We start from the raw sequence: 12,710 nt of genomic DNA, 5'->3' as shown, positions 1-12,710 counted from the left end.
TTTTTTTTTTTAAATGGAGACAGGGTCTCACTTGTCCCAGGCTGGAATGCAGTAGTGTCATCACAGCTCACTGCAGCCTTCAACTCCTGGGCTCAAGTAATCCTCCAACTTTGCCCTCCCCTAAAATACTGGGATTACAGGCAGGAAACACTGTGGTGGCCTAAAACTATTTTAAAGACATCATCTAAAAGATGGAATTGGAAACATTACAGAATTATTTTTACATATCCAACTGGGACAATATCAAAGGTGCTAGGTTCAGATTATTTCCAAAGTCTTTAAAGTTTATACCATGCACAGCAGCACTCATCAGTATGATTTAACATTCTTTTAAGTCATGTTTCAAAAGATAACATTTTTCTTTTTTTCCATTCAAAATAGTATAATTATCTTAAACAGAAATGTTATAATATCAAAGGTACCTAAATTAGCAAAATCAAACAGGTATGTTTGTTTGTTTGTTTGATGACCTTCTCCATACAGCTATTATAGTATGTTCACACTGAATGAAAGATCCTGGCTACTGTCCTAGATAAGATGTAAAACTATAAATGGGTACCTTGAGAGAATCTGAATATACAATCCCAGATTACAATGTGGCTTTATGCTCATAAGGTGGAATAGAGAATATAAACTGGGTAAAACATCAGAATTGCAAAGATTTTAGTAAACAATACCAAAACCTTTATATTGTATATTGACCTTGCATATACTCCTGATAATAATCCAGTAGATTCCAGCTGTCTTCTGGAAGCTTGCATACAAGTAAACACTCAAACTATTTCTTAGAGCTAGAATAAATATGGCAGAACAACAACAGGGTGGGGGTTAAAAGCCTTTGATTCTCATTCCGCCCCTGCCACAGCCATGTGCCCAGGGCAGGTTATTTCTCTCTCTTGGCCTCAGTTCCCTTAAGGGAATAACCCTTCTAACTCTTAAATTCCATGATTCTTATTATTTAATATACTGCTAGTAAGTATGAAAAGACCAAAATCATATACTTCAATTTGTCCTAGGGAATTTCATATACAATTCAAGGTTCTTTTGGACATAGAAAACTGAGTATTTATCAAGTTCTGTATTCAAAGAAGCAGAAAATGAAATGTAGCTTTATATATAGCATCTTACAGTTGTTTCTTAGACTTGCTGAAGTCATCATATTTAGCTTGGCTCTCAAGCCTTATCCTAAATATCAAGGAATAAAACCACATCATGTGTCAAGAGGTACTCCAAGCTACCTGGTAACATGGAAATTACGTTAAGACAGGAAAATACACACATATCTTAATGGAGATGAGGTGATAAAACACAGAGTATAGCAGAAGAAATTTCTTCAGGAAATGCAGCAGAGATGAAATGTGAATTGAAGAAGTAGAACCATAAGCAACAACAGAATGAAAAAAAAAAACAAAATAGTTAGTTTTAAAATATTTGGCAATAAATTTATGAACCACCAACTAAAGTTTCAAGTGTGGAAATGAGGACTGGGGTAATAAGGAAAATGTTGTCTAATTTTTTTTTGGAATCATGATTATATGTTATCCGGCTTCAGCCTACATCTATTTCTACCATAGACAGTGACAATCATTACCAAACCCACTGACCAGCAAAGAGAGAAAGCTGAATGGAGTGGAGGAAAGCAGCAGTGAAAAGAGGAAGAAAAGTGAAAAAAGTATCATATGCAAAGTACCATTCCTTTAGGGTCTTGTAGGATATAGTGTGGTAGATGTAAACCAATCAAAAATAAAAAGATGAAATTTCATATCAATTTCGCCTCCACTTTTAACTCAAGACTTAGGGCTCACTGAGATGTCTGCCTACTGAAAATAATCACACATCTGCAAGCCTGTTATAACAGCTGGCCTCCCACACTGGCCTTTGCAGGCACGCCCACATAGGAGGCTCATTATGAAGCAATGAGAACACGCTTACAGGATACAAACAAATATCCACCTCATGACTCTTTGGTCACACATGTCTCTCAAAGGCTTCAGCTCTGAACACAAAGTACGTAAGCAAACAAATATAACAACATCAGTTAAATTCTGGTGGAGAGTAAGTAGTTTTTGTAGTTATTATATTCAATTATACCTAATTACTAGAGTTAAACGATGTAACAGCACTTTGTGAGATAATGCTCATAACCAGTGAAATTTCTACAGCCCAGTGTGGCCAATATATGCTGAGTGATTCCCCATGAATCCATCTTCTTCCACTGAAATAAATTAAGGGTTAGTTTTCACCTGCTCCAACTATAAACAGATTTAACTTTAAAAAGTATAGGTAAAGTATGTGAGACATTTCAAAATAGGTAGGGAAAAAAAAGAACAAAACATTGATTATTTAACTCTGAAAGGAGTAATAAAGCATATGCTGCTTTTCTTCAAGTTCTTAAGGGCTTTGAATTATGGGAGGATATTTAAAGGTTAAACACACGCTTTTAGAAGCACAATGTTAATTCCTATACTTTAAACCAGATAATGCCAGATAATCTAATTTTGACACACACACATCCAAATATATCACCAACTAGAAAATTAAAACTCCTAAATCAGCTCAATGAATTCCTAATTTTGAAATCACTATTTTGCCCCGGGACTTTAATTGGAAGTATATATAACTTCTGACTTTTCCATTTACTATGCTAGATAAAACTATTTTATAGAACCTCCCCTGCCACCTCATATATCATTAACTTTTGTTTTGAATGAGTATCTTGGGAAGACAACTAGACAATTTTTTTTTTTAAAAAGGAACCCCAAAATATACAACATGCTAATGCTATTAGAAATCTGGATCCTATTTACCTGAAGCAGAGCCATGAGCTGAGGTCATACTTTTGACCTTGGAGTCTGAGAGTCGAGAGATACTGTTAGCTCTAATTCTAGGAGAAAATTTATCTGATGGTACTAATCTGGCTCCACTTCTAATGATGGCTTCTGCGGTCCTCGAAGAGGCACTACTTCTAGAAATTGTTGCTTCAGAGTCACTACGAGCTGACAGTGAGCCAAGTCGTGTTCTACGAGGCTGAGCCAATAAATCAATCCGAGAGATGTTACGCCTTCCTGTGGGAGGTTTTGATGTAGAACTTGTTGTGGATACTTCAGAAGCAACAGACGCTTTGTCTGCATCAGCAAGTTCACTGTCTGAAGCTTCACCAAGTCGTGCTCTGCGCAAGAGGGAAGTCCTGGTAGGTCGTGGCCTTGGAAGGGTGGTCGATTTACTAGACGAACCAGATACTACCGGAGAAGTCTTAGATTTCGTTACTTTACTTCCTTCCAGTTTGGAATGTACATGCTCATCAGCGGAGGTAAGTGGAGTCCGTCCATGAGGTTTACAAGAGTAAGTTTCTTGATCAGATGACATAATATCAGAGATGGCAGAATGAGGTACACTAGAGGTTTGATCATCATCGGTTAAGTCTACCGAAGGCTGTCTTATTCTCCCACTGGATTGAACAAATTTACGACCATCTGCTCTTGAACTCACATCTGTGGAACGACTTTTTGTTTTCTTTTCCATTTTTTCCCTAGTACCTGAAGATGATGATTTTGTAACATCTTTGGAAGGAGAACCTGTGGAACACCTATCTTTATACAGGCTAGTGAAACTCTTTCGCTTTTGGGTTGATTTTCTTTCAGTTTCTCCAGTAACCAGACTGATTGTACTAGCTGTATCTACATCAGATTCTGGTGAAATAGAATTGTCTCTATTATAACTGGGAGTATCTGGTCCTTCATCAGTTTTATTATCTTCACGTAGTTTAGCTTCTAGAAAAGCCATGACTGCTTCTGTGTCTTTTAGAATAAGGGTTGTGTCCATACTAGAATCAGGATCTAAAGACTCACTTCTTTCTCGTATTCTACTTGCAGGTGTTAATGCTAAAGAAGAAGGAGTAGAGGAAGTCTGTTTATTTATATGGGGAATAAGTTCTATGGGTATGTTTGGGCTGGGTTTTTCTATAGTGAAGCTCCCTTGTCGCACTAATGACTTGGAGGATTCCTTCTTGTCTCCTCCCTTTGGAGTCTGACTTTTCAGAATTTCCTCAGCTTTTCTTCTCTTGTTCTCACTTTGTGCCACTCTGTCTCCTTTGCTTGTAGAATGTCCTGAATTTTTTTCTGAAGGTTGTGATTCTTGTTTAAAAGGTTCCTCCCTACATTTATCTGTCTGACCTGAAACATTTTTGGAAGACAATTTAGTAGGTGTCCACTGAGCCTCCTCCCTTTGTTCTTGTTGTTGAAGTTTTGCTAATGTTTGCTTTACCAAAGAAGTTTCCTTATCAGTTTCATTTTTCTCCTTTCCAGGAGCAGAGCTGCCTAAGTGAAGTAGGGTTTTATTATCTCCACCAGTTTTGAGAGTCTCTCCATTTACTGCCCTGTTCATTTTACTCGAGGGTCTGTCGGCATCTTGTTTATCTTTCTGGTATACCTGTGTAGGTGCTTCTTTCTCCTGAAGTTCTGTGTCTTGTTTTTCTCCTATCTCTGACCTCGGTGTTATAACCTTTGCTCTGTGGCTCTCAAGAGACTTTTCTTCATTTGGAAGCTGGGGAAGAGTTCGTCTCCTTCTCTCTCCCTGGCTAGCCAAGGAAGTTGCAGAGCCAGTACTTCTCACTGTCATGCCAGACTCACTGATCTCTGTCTCTATAAAATAAAAACCACAAAGAGGGAATTGATTAAGACAAAAATAAATAAATAAATAAATAAAAGGAGCACCCTACAGTTGTCTGTCAGTATCCACGAAGACTGGTTCCAGACCCTTTCTTCCGCCAGGATACCAAATTCCAAGGATGCTTAAGTACCTTACATAAAGTGATGTAGTATTTGTATATAACCTACTCACACCCTCCCATATACTTTAAATCATGTCTAGATTACTTCTAATACCTACTACAATGTAAAAGCTATGTAAATAGTTGTTAATACTGTATTGCTTAGTGAATAAGTACAAAAAATAAAGTCTATACACGTTCAGTGGGGATGCGATCATTTCTTTTTCCCTCTCAAATATTTTCAGTCCTCAGGTGAATTCACAGATGCAAAACTCACTAATACAAAACCTATGGGTGCAGAGGGCCAGCTATATTACATTCCATTTTGAGATGTAATTAAAAATGACTTAGCATAAAAAACAAGTGAGCCAGTATTGTGACTAAGTAGTTTAAAAAGTAAGTACAATTTCAAGCTGCACAAATAAGCAATTCCTAGAGGGGTCAGGAAGGCCAATTGTATGAGATGAAAATTAGAGTCATCTGATCATTTTTCTCCTTTCATATATTTAATTTTCTATTTATTAATTGACAAAAATTATATATCTTTGTGGTGTATAACATGATGTTTGGATACATGTATACCATTATGGAATGGCTAAATCAGGCTAATTAACATATCTACTACCTCACAGACTTCTCCTTTTTGTGGTGAGAACATTTAAGATCTACTTTCAGCTATTTCAAATATACAATTCATTGTTACTAACTACAGTCATAATGGTATATAAGGGTCATCTGATCTTAAACCTAAATATATTGCTCTTCTTTCCTCTTAATGTGTTTTATAGAAGGAAAGTTCACTGTGTTCGTTCTCGCTTTTGTAACCTTCCATTCTTCAGGTTTGCTGAAAAAGCCAGAATCTAACTATTGTAGATTTATACAGAGAATGTCAAATAAACATTGTTTATTTTCTACATTTTCAACTACACAGTAGAGAAGAACAAAATATATAGTTTTTAAAAAGTATTATCGACTTCAAAGAATGACACTTTTGGATTTCCTAAGTAAAATGAAAACCACAGAGCTTTAACAACATTTCAAAAAAATCTATAGCTCATTAAAATAATTTTAAAAATTGTAAGTATGAAATAGCAGAATTTTCATAATCAGGACATAGCAAAATTTTATAAATTGAGGAAGTTTTAAATTATAGTCTTCTGGTTATTAATGCCACATATGGAAATACAAAATCCCTTTCTTTTTTTCCAAGTAGAAGCCGATGAGAAAATATATATTTTGATTTTTCCACGAGAGAATTTGAGACAATTTAAGGATTTTCCTGACTGTTAAAAATGGAATGTATTTCTGAGAAAAGGGAGACATCTCTTCAGGGAAATATAAATTAACATATAAAGCTTCCTAATCCTTTAGGGATAAATGGAGAAAAGATACTAGATACAGCTTCTGTGGGTCCTTTTTTTCTCTTTATAATCCTAAAAGTTCAGCATTTAAATATCGTATCGATACAATGGTTATGATGGAGGAAAATCCTTACTGAACTGATAGATTTAACTTTAATTTAGTCATTAATCATGTTATATCTTGTTTTGTTTTTTCTTTCATATGTCTTATCTCCTTAGTACTAACTGAAGCATCTAGAATGTAATGGCTACTTTACCCTTTTGTATTTTTCTAGTATTTCTCATACTGCCCCCTCCTCATATACATTCAATATGTTTAACAAAAACATTTTACGATTTAAGTGTATTTATCAAGCTTATGTAAATAAGTTCATTTAAATATGATGAATAGAAATGAGATCATGAAAGCTAAGTGGTCTATTATTTTTTATAACAAGGGTAGAACTTTGCTTTTCACAGATAATACTTAATAATTTTATAACAGATTCTTTGGTAAGTTTATCTAGCCTTCTGTCTGGTTTCTTTGTTTCCTAAACACAGGGTATATGAACCAAATGACTCTGTTCCCTCAAAAGAATTTTTGGTAATACTATCAATAACTTCTAGATTCTAATATAAATAAATGATGTAGCTTTTCTAGTACACTGCTATGTAGCTTCCTCAAATATTTCTAATACTTACAAAATTCTTAAAACAGATTTTTGGGGTGCCACAAGCCTGAGACAAAACAAATTTCCATTTGCAACCAGAACGAAATTAAGAAAACAGATAAAAACCACATACAAAATCTCATCAGGGTCTTTTGTTTTTTAACTATAAATGGGTACTTATTTTTCAACTTGGATACGTTTTTTATTTTGATTTTTTATTGTAAGTTGACACTGTATATTTGTGTATGTTTATGGTGTATAAAATGTTGACCATAAATACAACGCGAAATAATTAAATCAAGCTACTTAGCATATTCATCACCTCAAAGAGTACACATTTTTTGTGATGAGAACATCTAAAAGGTACAATACTACATTATTAACTATATTCACCATGCTGTGCAGTAGAGCTCAGGAAAAAACAAGCTTCTTCCTCCTGTCTAGCTGAGATTTTGTACCTTTTGACCACCATCTCCTTATCCCCCTTTCAGGGTCTTAACTAATGAACAAAATGTAATAATGAAATCCTTGAAGGCAAACAATTTCATTTTGTTTAAATAAATTTCATTTTGTTTGTAATAAAAATCATACTACATAGATTTGTAAGATTATTAATTTCTTTTTCATTAAATGTATCACATGAAGTAGGCACTCAGTAAATACCTGTTGTATTTATGAATGAAATCATTTAGACCTGTCTTCAACTTATTTTTAAATTTTAACTTATATATACAATATTTATATGCTTCATCTACATATGTAATATATATACACACATATATATTATGCTTCATCTACAAATTATTTTCTTATCTTCAGTTAAGATTATACTGTAATGAGAGCTGCATCATTAGTCAAAAATCATATCTAAGATATCAGCATATCAGAAGAATAGGAAAATTTAATTTTTATTTGAAAGTAAAACACAAAATTTAAAAACCATTCTTATTTTCAACAGCAGAAATTTACAACTAAAAGGAAAAGTGCCTTGGAATGAACTATTAAATCCAAGCTGGTGTCTGTTCACCTGTCCTTAGAAGTCTCAACTTACGAAGTCCACAGAATTTCTCAAAAAACAGTTTTATCACTTTGAATTTGTCCCCTGCTTAATATACCTCAAAATATACAATATCTAATAAAAATCAGCATTTTACTTATAAAATAAATTCATATATCAGCATGAGAATATGTGAATATGTTTATTTAGGTTTAACTTACTTCTTACTATATAGATTTGGCTTGTTTTTATAATAACAACTGATATATGATTCACAAAAAACAGAAGGAAAGAGTAAGAGAAAGAGAAATGGCGAAAGAGAAGAAAAAAGGGATAAAGAAAGAAAGGGAGGAAGAATGAAAGAGAGAAAGAGAAAGAATACCATTCTCTAAAGGAAGAGGTGCAGAAAATTCCATTATCCTTTCTTCTTGATCATGCCTTGTATGATTGGCAGCCAAACTAGCCCACTGTGAAACCCAACGTTTGCTTCCAGATGAAGATGTGCCTTCCTAAAAGGGAAAAATCAGAAAACGAAATCATGCGGCCTGGTCATATCCGAGTCTCATGAAACACAATTTCATTTAGTCACAATAACTTGTCATACAAACCCATAAATAAACCTCACCTTGCTATATTACCATTTATTACATTTTCTCTTACATAAAATAAAAATTCTCTAGAAAATAAAGATTTTCTCTGAAAACAAACTATGTTACTAAATGAAACTATGTTTTGTTAAATTCTCAATGAAAAATCTCTAGACAAGCCAAGGCTTCATATGAAAACTGTAATGACAATTAGGGAGTGGAAAGCTATGACGGAAACTTTATTTTGAATTAGTCAAAACAAATATTTCATTGAAACTGTCAGATTTGGGCCGGGCATGGTGGCTGACGCCTGTAATCGGAGTACTTTGGGAGGCTGAGGTGGAAAGATAACGAGGTCAGGAAATTGAGACCATCCTAGCCAATGTGGTGAAACCCCGTCTCTACTAAAAACACAAAAATTAGTTGGGCATTGTGGCGCGTGCCTGTAATCCCAGCTACTCGGGAGGCTGAGGCAGGTGAATGGCGTGAACCCAGGAGGTGGAGGTTGCAGTGAGCTGAGATCACGCCACTGCACTCCAGCCTGGCAAAAGAGCAAGACTTTGTCTCAAAAAGAAAAAAAAAGTGCCAGGTTTAATAGATTAATAATGACAAGCTAAACACTGAAGAAGTGAAGACTTCAAATAGATAAATCACTACATGATTTCAAGAATAGTAAGTATAGGCCAGGTGTGGTTGCTCATGCCTGTAATCCCAGCATTTTGGGAGGCCAAGGCGGGTGGACCACCTGAGGTCAGGAGTTCAAGACCATCCTGGCCAACATGGCGAAACCCTGTCTCTACTAAAAACACAAAAATTAGCTGGGCATGGTGGCATGCACCTGTAGTCCCAGCTACTTGTGAAGATGAGGCAGGGAAATCTCGTGAACCCGGGAGGCGGAGGTTGCAGTGAGCTGAGATTGTGCCGCTGCACTCCAGCCTGGGTGACAGAGCGAGACTCTGCCAAAAAAAAAAAAAAAAAAAGAAGAAGAATAGTAAGTATAGAGAATGACACACATACAGTGAAGCCTCCTAAGGATACCAAAGCCTGCTGCATCCTTAATCCCATCCAAGGTTTTCTGTTACCTGCCCACACTTCTGAGTAGTAAAGGTGGTACCAGAGCCATGTGGATCATGCTAAGAATACCAACAGTATGAGTGTCACTGACACATGCTTATGTAAAACCATAAGTGTTCTAAATAGCCTGTTAGGTAATTCCTACAGAAGAACCTACTAGGGCTATAGCTTTTGCTTGGCAGGGGTTCAGGGAATAGAGAAGAGAGTCTATTTAAGTTCACACTTACCAAAACCATTCCTGGGTTACTCAGAATGGCAACATATTGTCTCAAATAACTATCACCTGCTTTCAATAAGTAAATTAAACATCTCATAAAACAGAAACCAGAATTAAAATTCTCCCAATCATGGGGAAATAATGAGCACTAAAATACAGTAATTCCTTTGACAGTTTTCAGGAAGTAGACAATACAAAGAAACAATTTTAACATTAATAAACATATAGGTCTATTTATCTGTATGTAAAAAACAAATCTTATTTATACTTCATACAAATGTAACATTTTATTTATATTTTCTTTATACCTTAAGATTTTCTTCTTTTCTATTTTATTTTTTTCTTTTATTTTCCATTTTATATTAATTTATATTTATATGTTACAAATTAGCTTATTTCCTGAGAGACACTATAGCATGAGTGAGAGAATGAAAGCTTCCATTGAATGCTAGCTCTTATTATCTGAGTAAATAATAATTAATACTTCTGCCTTAAATACTTTTTTTACATTTCTTTTTGACACATCAATGTGGTATGACTTTTTTTTTTTTTTTTTTTTAGACGGAGTCTTGCTCTGTCGCCCAGGCTGGAGTGCAGTGGCCGGATCTCAGCTCACTGCAAGCTCCGCCTCCTGGGTTTACATCATTCTCCTGCCTCAGTCTCCCGAGTAGCTGGGACTACAGGCCCCCGCCATCTCGCCCGGCTAGTCTTTTTGTATTTTTTTTAAGTAGAGACGGGGTTTCACCGTGTTAGCCAGGATGGTCTCGATCTCCTGACCTCGTGATCCGCCCGTCTAGGCCTCCCAAAGTGCTGGGATTAGAGGGCTGAGCCACCACGCCCGGCTGTATGAAATTCTAATATCATTTCTGATAAAGATAAAAAAAATTTGTTAAGTGCATAAATCTCAGGCAAGTACTACGCTGGATGCTTTATATACTTCATTAAATTCTCTATAAACAGATTTTATCGAAAATGCCATTTGTGTAGATGAGAAAACAGAAGATAAGGAAGAAGTGACTGATTCAAAAGCTCTGAGCTAAAAGTGGCAGCTCTGGGTCAGATATTTCTAGCTCTACTATACATACTGACTCTGTAATTATCGTAACCAAGCCATCCTTAATTAATTTCATATTATTCTAATTATATCCTGGGCTGTACTGTATTTGCAGTTACTGAGGTATATAAATTGTATCTATGAGGCAGTGCCCCGTGCATGTTTCCTGGTATGATATACAGGAAACATACACTTCCAAGAAAGCATAAGCAGCATCTGTGTCTTGTTTTATCTCATAATGCCAATCAGAACCATGAGCATATAGCTCATTAACTGCTTATTGAAACATAATATTTTCCTCATTGACAAAAGAATATTTTAAAACTTAATAAAATTAAAGTTGAATTACTATAAAATTGCTTTAGGCTCTCATTAGAAAATAAATTTGTAAAATTTAGTTTTTAGAAGCATTTTATAAGGATATACATTAATTGGTTAAAATAATGTAATTTACAAATGATAAGAATTCAGGCTGGGTGCGGTGGCTCACGCCTGTAATCCTCACAATTTGGGAGCCTCAGGTGGGTGGATCACTTGAGGTCAGGAGTTCGAGACTAGCCTGACCAACATGGTAAAACCCTGTCTCTACTAAAAATACGAAATTAGTCGGGCATGGCAGTGCACATCTGTAATCACAGCTACTTGGGAGGCTAAAGCAGGAGAATCACTTGAACTCAGATGGCAGAGGTTGCAGTGAGCCAAGATCATGCCATTGCACAGCCTGGGCAACAGAGTAAAACTCCGTCTTGGACCAAAAAAAAAAAAAAAAAAAGAATTTATACTTTATGCATACAAATAGGTACAAAGAGATGTATACCTCTGAGTGGTGAAATCCAGATGTAGTTAGTGGTTTTCTTTCTTCCATTACTGCTGCAGCAGAACTGAGGGCCCAATCTTTTATTAGATCTTTATGTTTTTCATTGATAATAGGCCTATTATAATCCTGATTGTCATCTACTCCAAACACCTAGAGGGAAAAATTATTTTATAAATGAAAATGAAAAGTCTGAGCATAAGATTAATATGTGAATAATATAATTAACTTCAGAGGCAAATAAAAATATTCTACTTAATTTTAATAGTTAATTTCAAAACTAAGGAAAACTTCTTGAATGACAGTAACAGCTAATTGTGATAGCTGGAAAGGAAAGCAGGAAGACACAGCTTATGTTAAAGTAATTATCCTTTTTTCTTTTCTCTTTTTTTTTAGACAGAGTTTCACTCTTGTTGCCCAGGCTAGAGTACAATGGCCTGATCTTGGCTCACCGCAAACTCCGCCTCCAGGGTTCAAGCGATTCTCCTGCCCCAGCCTCCCAAGTAGCTGGGATTACAGGCATGCACCACCACACCTGGCTAATTTTGTATTTTTAGTAAAGACAAGGTTTTTCCATGTTGGTCAAGCTGGTCTCAAACTCCCAACCTCAGGTGATCCGCCCATCTTGGCCTCCCAAACTGCTGGGATTACAGGCGTGAACCAATGTGCCCGGCTGAAAGTAACTATCCTTTTTTTAACATTTAGCAAATGTCCTGTTTGATTAAAAAAAAAGAAATATTCAAGACATATTTTACTTGTTAAAAGATGTAATACGCTGGGCGTGGTGGCACACACCTGTAATCCCAGCATATTGGGAGGCTGAGGTGAGCAGATCACTTGAGGTCAGGAGTTCCAGACCAGCCTGGCCAACATGGTGAAACCTTGTTTCTACTGAAAATACAACAATTAGCTGGGCATGGTGCCACGTGCCTGTAGTCCCAGCTACTTGGGAGGCTGAGGCAAGAAAATAGCTTGAACCCAGGAGGCAGAGGTTACAGTGAGCTGAGATAAGGCCAATGCATTCCAGCCTGGGTGAAAAAGTGAGACCCTGTTTAAAAAAAAAAAAAGATTTAATAATGTTGTTAAACATTACAATAATGCAAAGAGTTAGAAAAAAGAGTATCTCTTCAGTTTCTTTTCAGCTTCTTTGCTCTATTATTTTTGTGACACCTGTTGGAAAACTATGAA

General features: G+C 35.8%; 1 protein-coding gene across 1 annotated transcript in view; it reads right to left on the bottom strand.

Moving 5' to 3' along the window:
• The window catches only part of CEP170 (centrosomal protein 170), a 140,867-nt gene that overhangs the window by 43,992 nt on the left and 84,165 nt on the right, over positions 1-12,710 (bottom strand). The window contains 3 exon segments of the mRNA XM_017847790.1: positions 2,808-4,640; positions 8,159-8,285; positions 11,526-11,675. Of these exon segments, the coding sequence (XP_017703279.1) occupies positions 2,808-4,640; positions 8,159-8,285; positions 11,526-11,675 (2,110 nt within the window).

The sequence above is a fragment of the Rhinopithecus bieti genome, unplaced genomic scaffold (assembly GCF_001698545.2).
Source record: "Rhinopithecus bieti isolate Rb0 unplaced genomic scaffold, ASM169854v2 scaffold_28016, whole genome shotgun sequence".
NCBI lineage: Eukaryota > Metazoa > Chordata > Mammalia > Primates > Cercopithecidae > Rhinopithecus > Rhinopithecus bieti.
The sequence above is the reverse complement of the archived record's forward strand: the minus strand, read 5'-3'. Positions and strand labels throughout refer to the sequence as shown.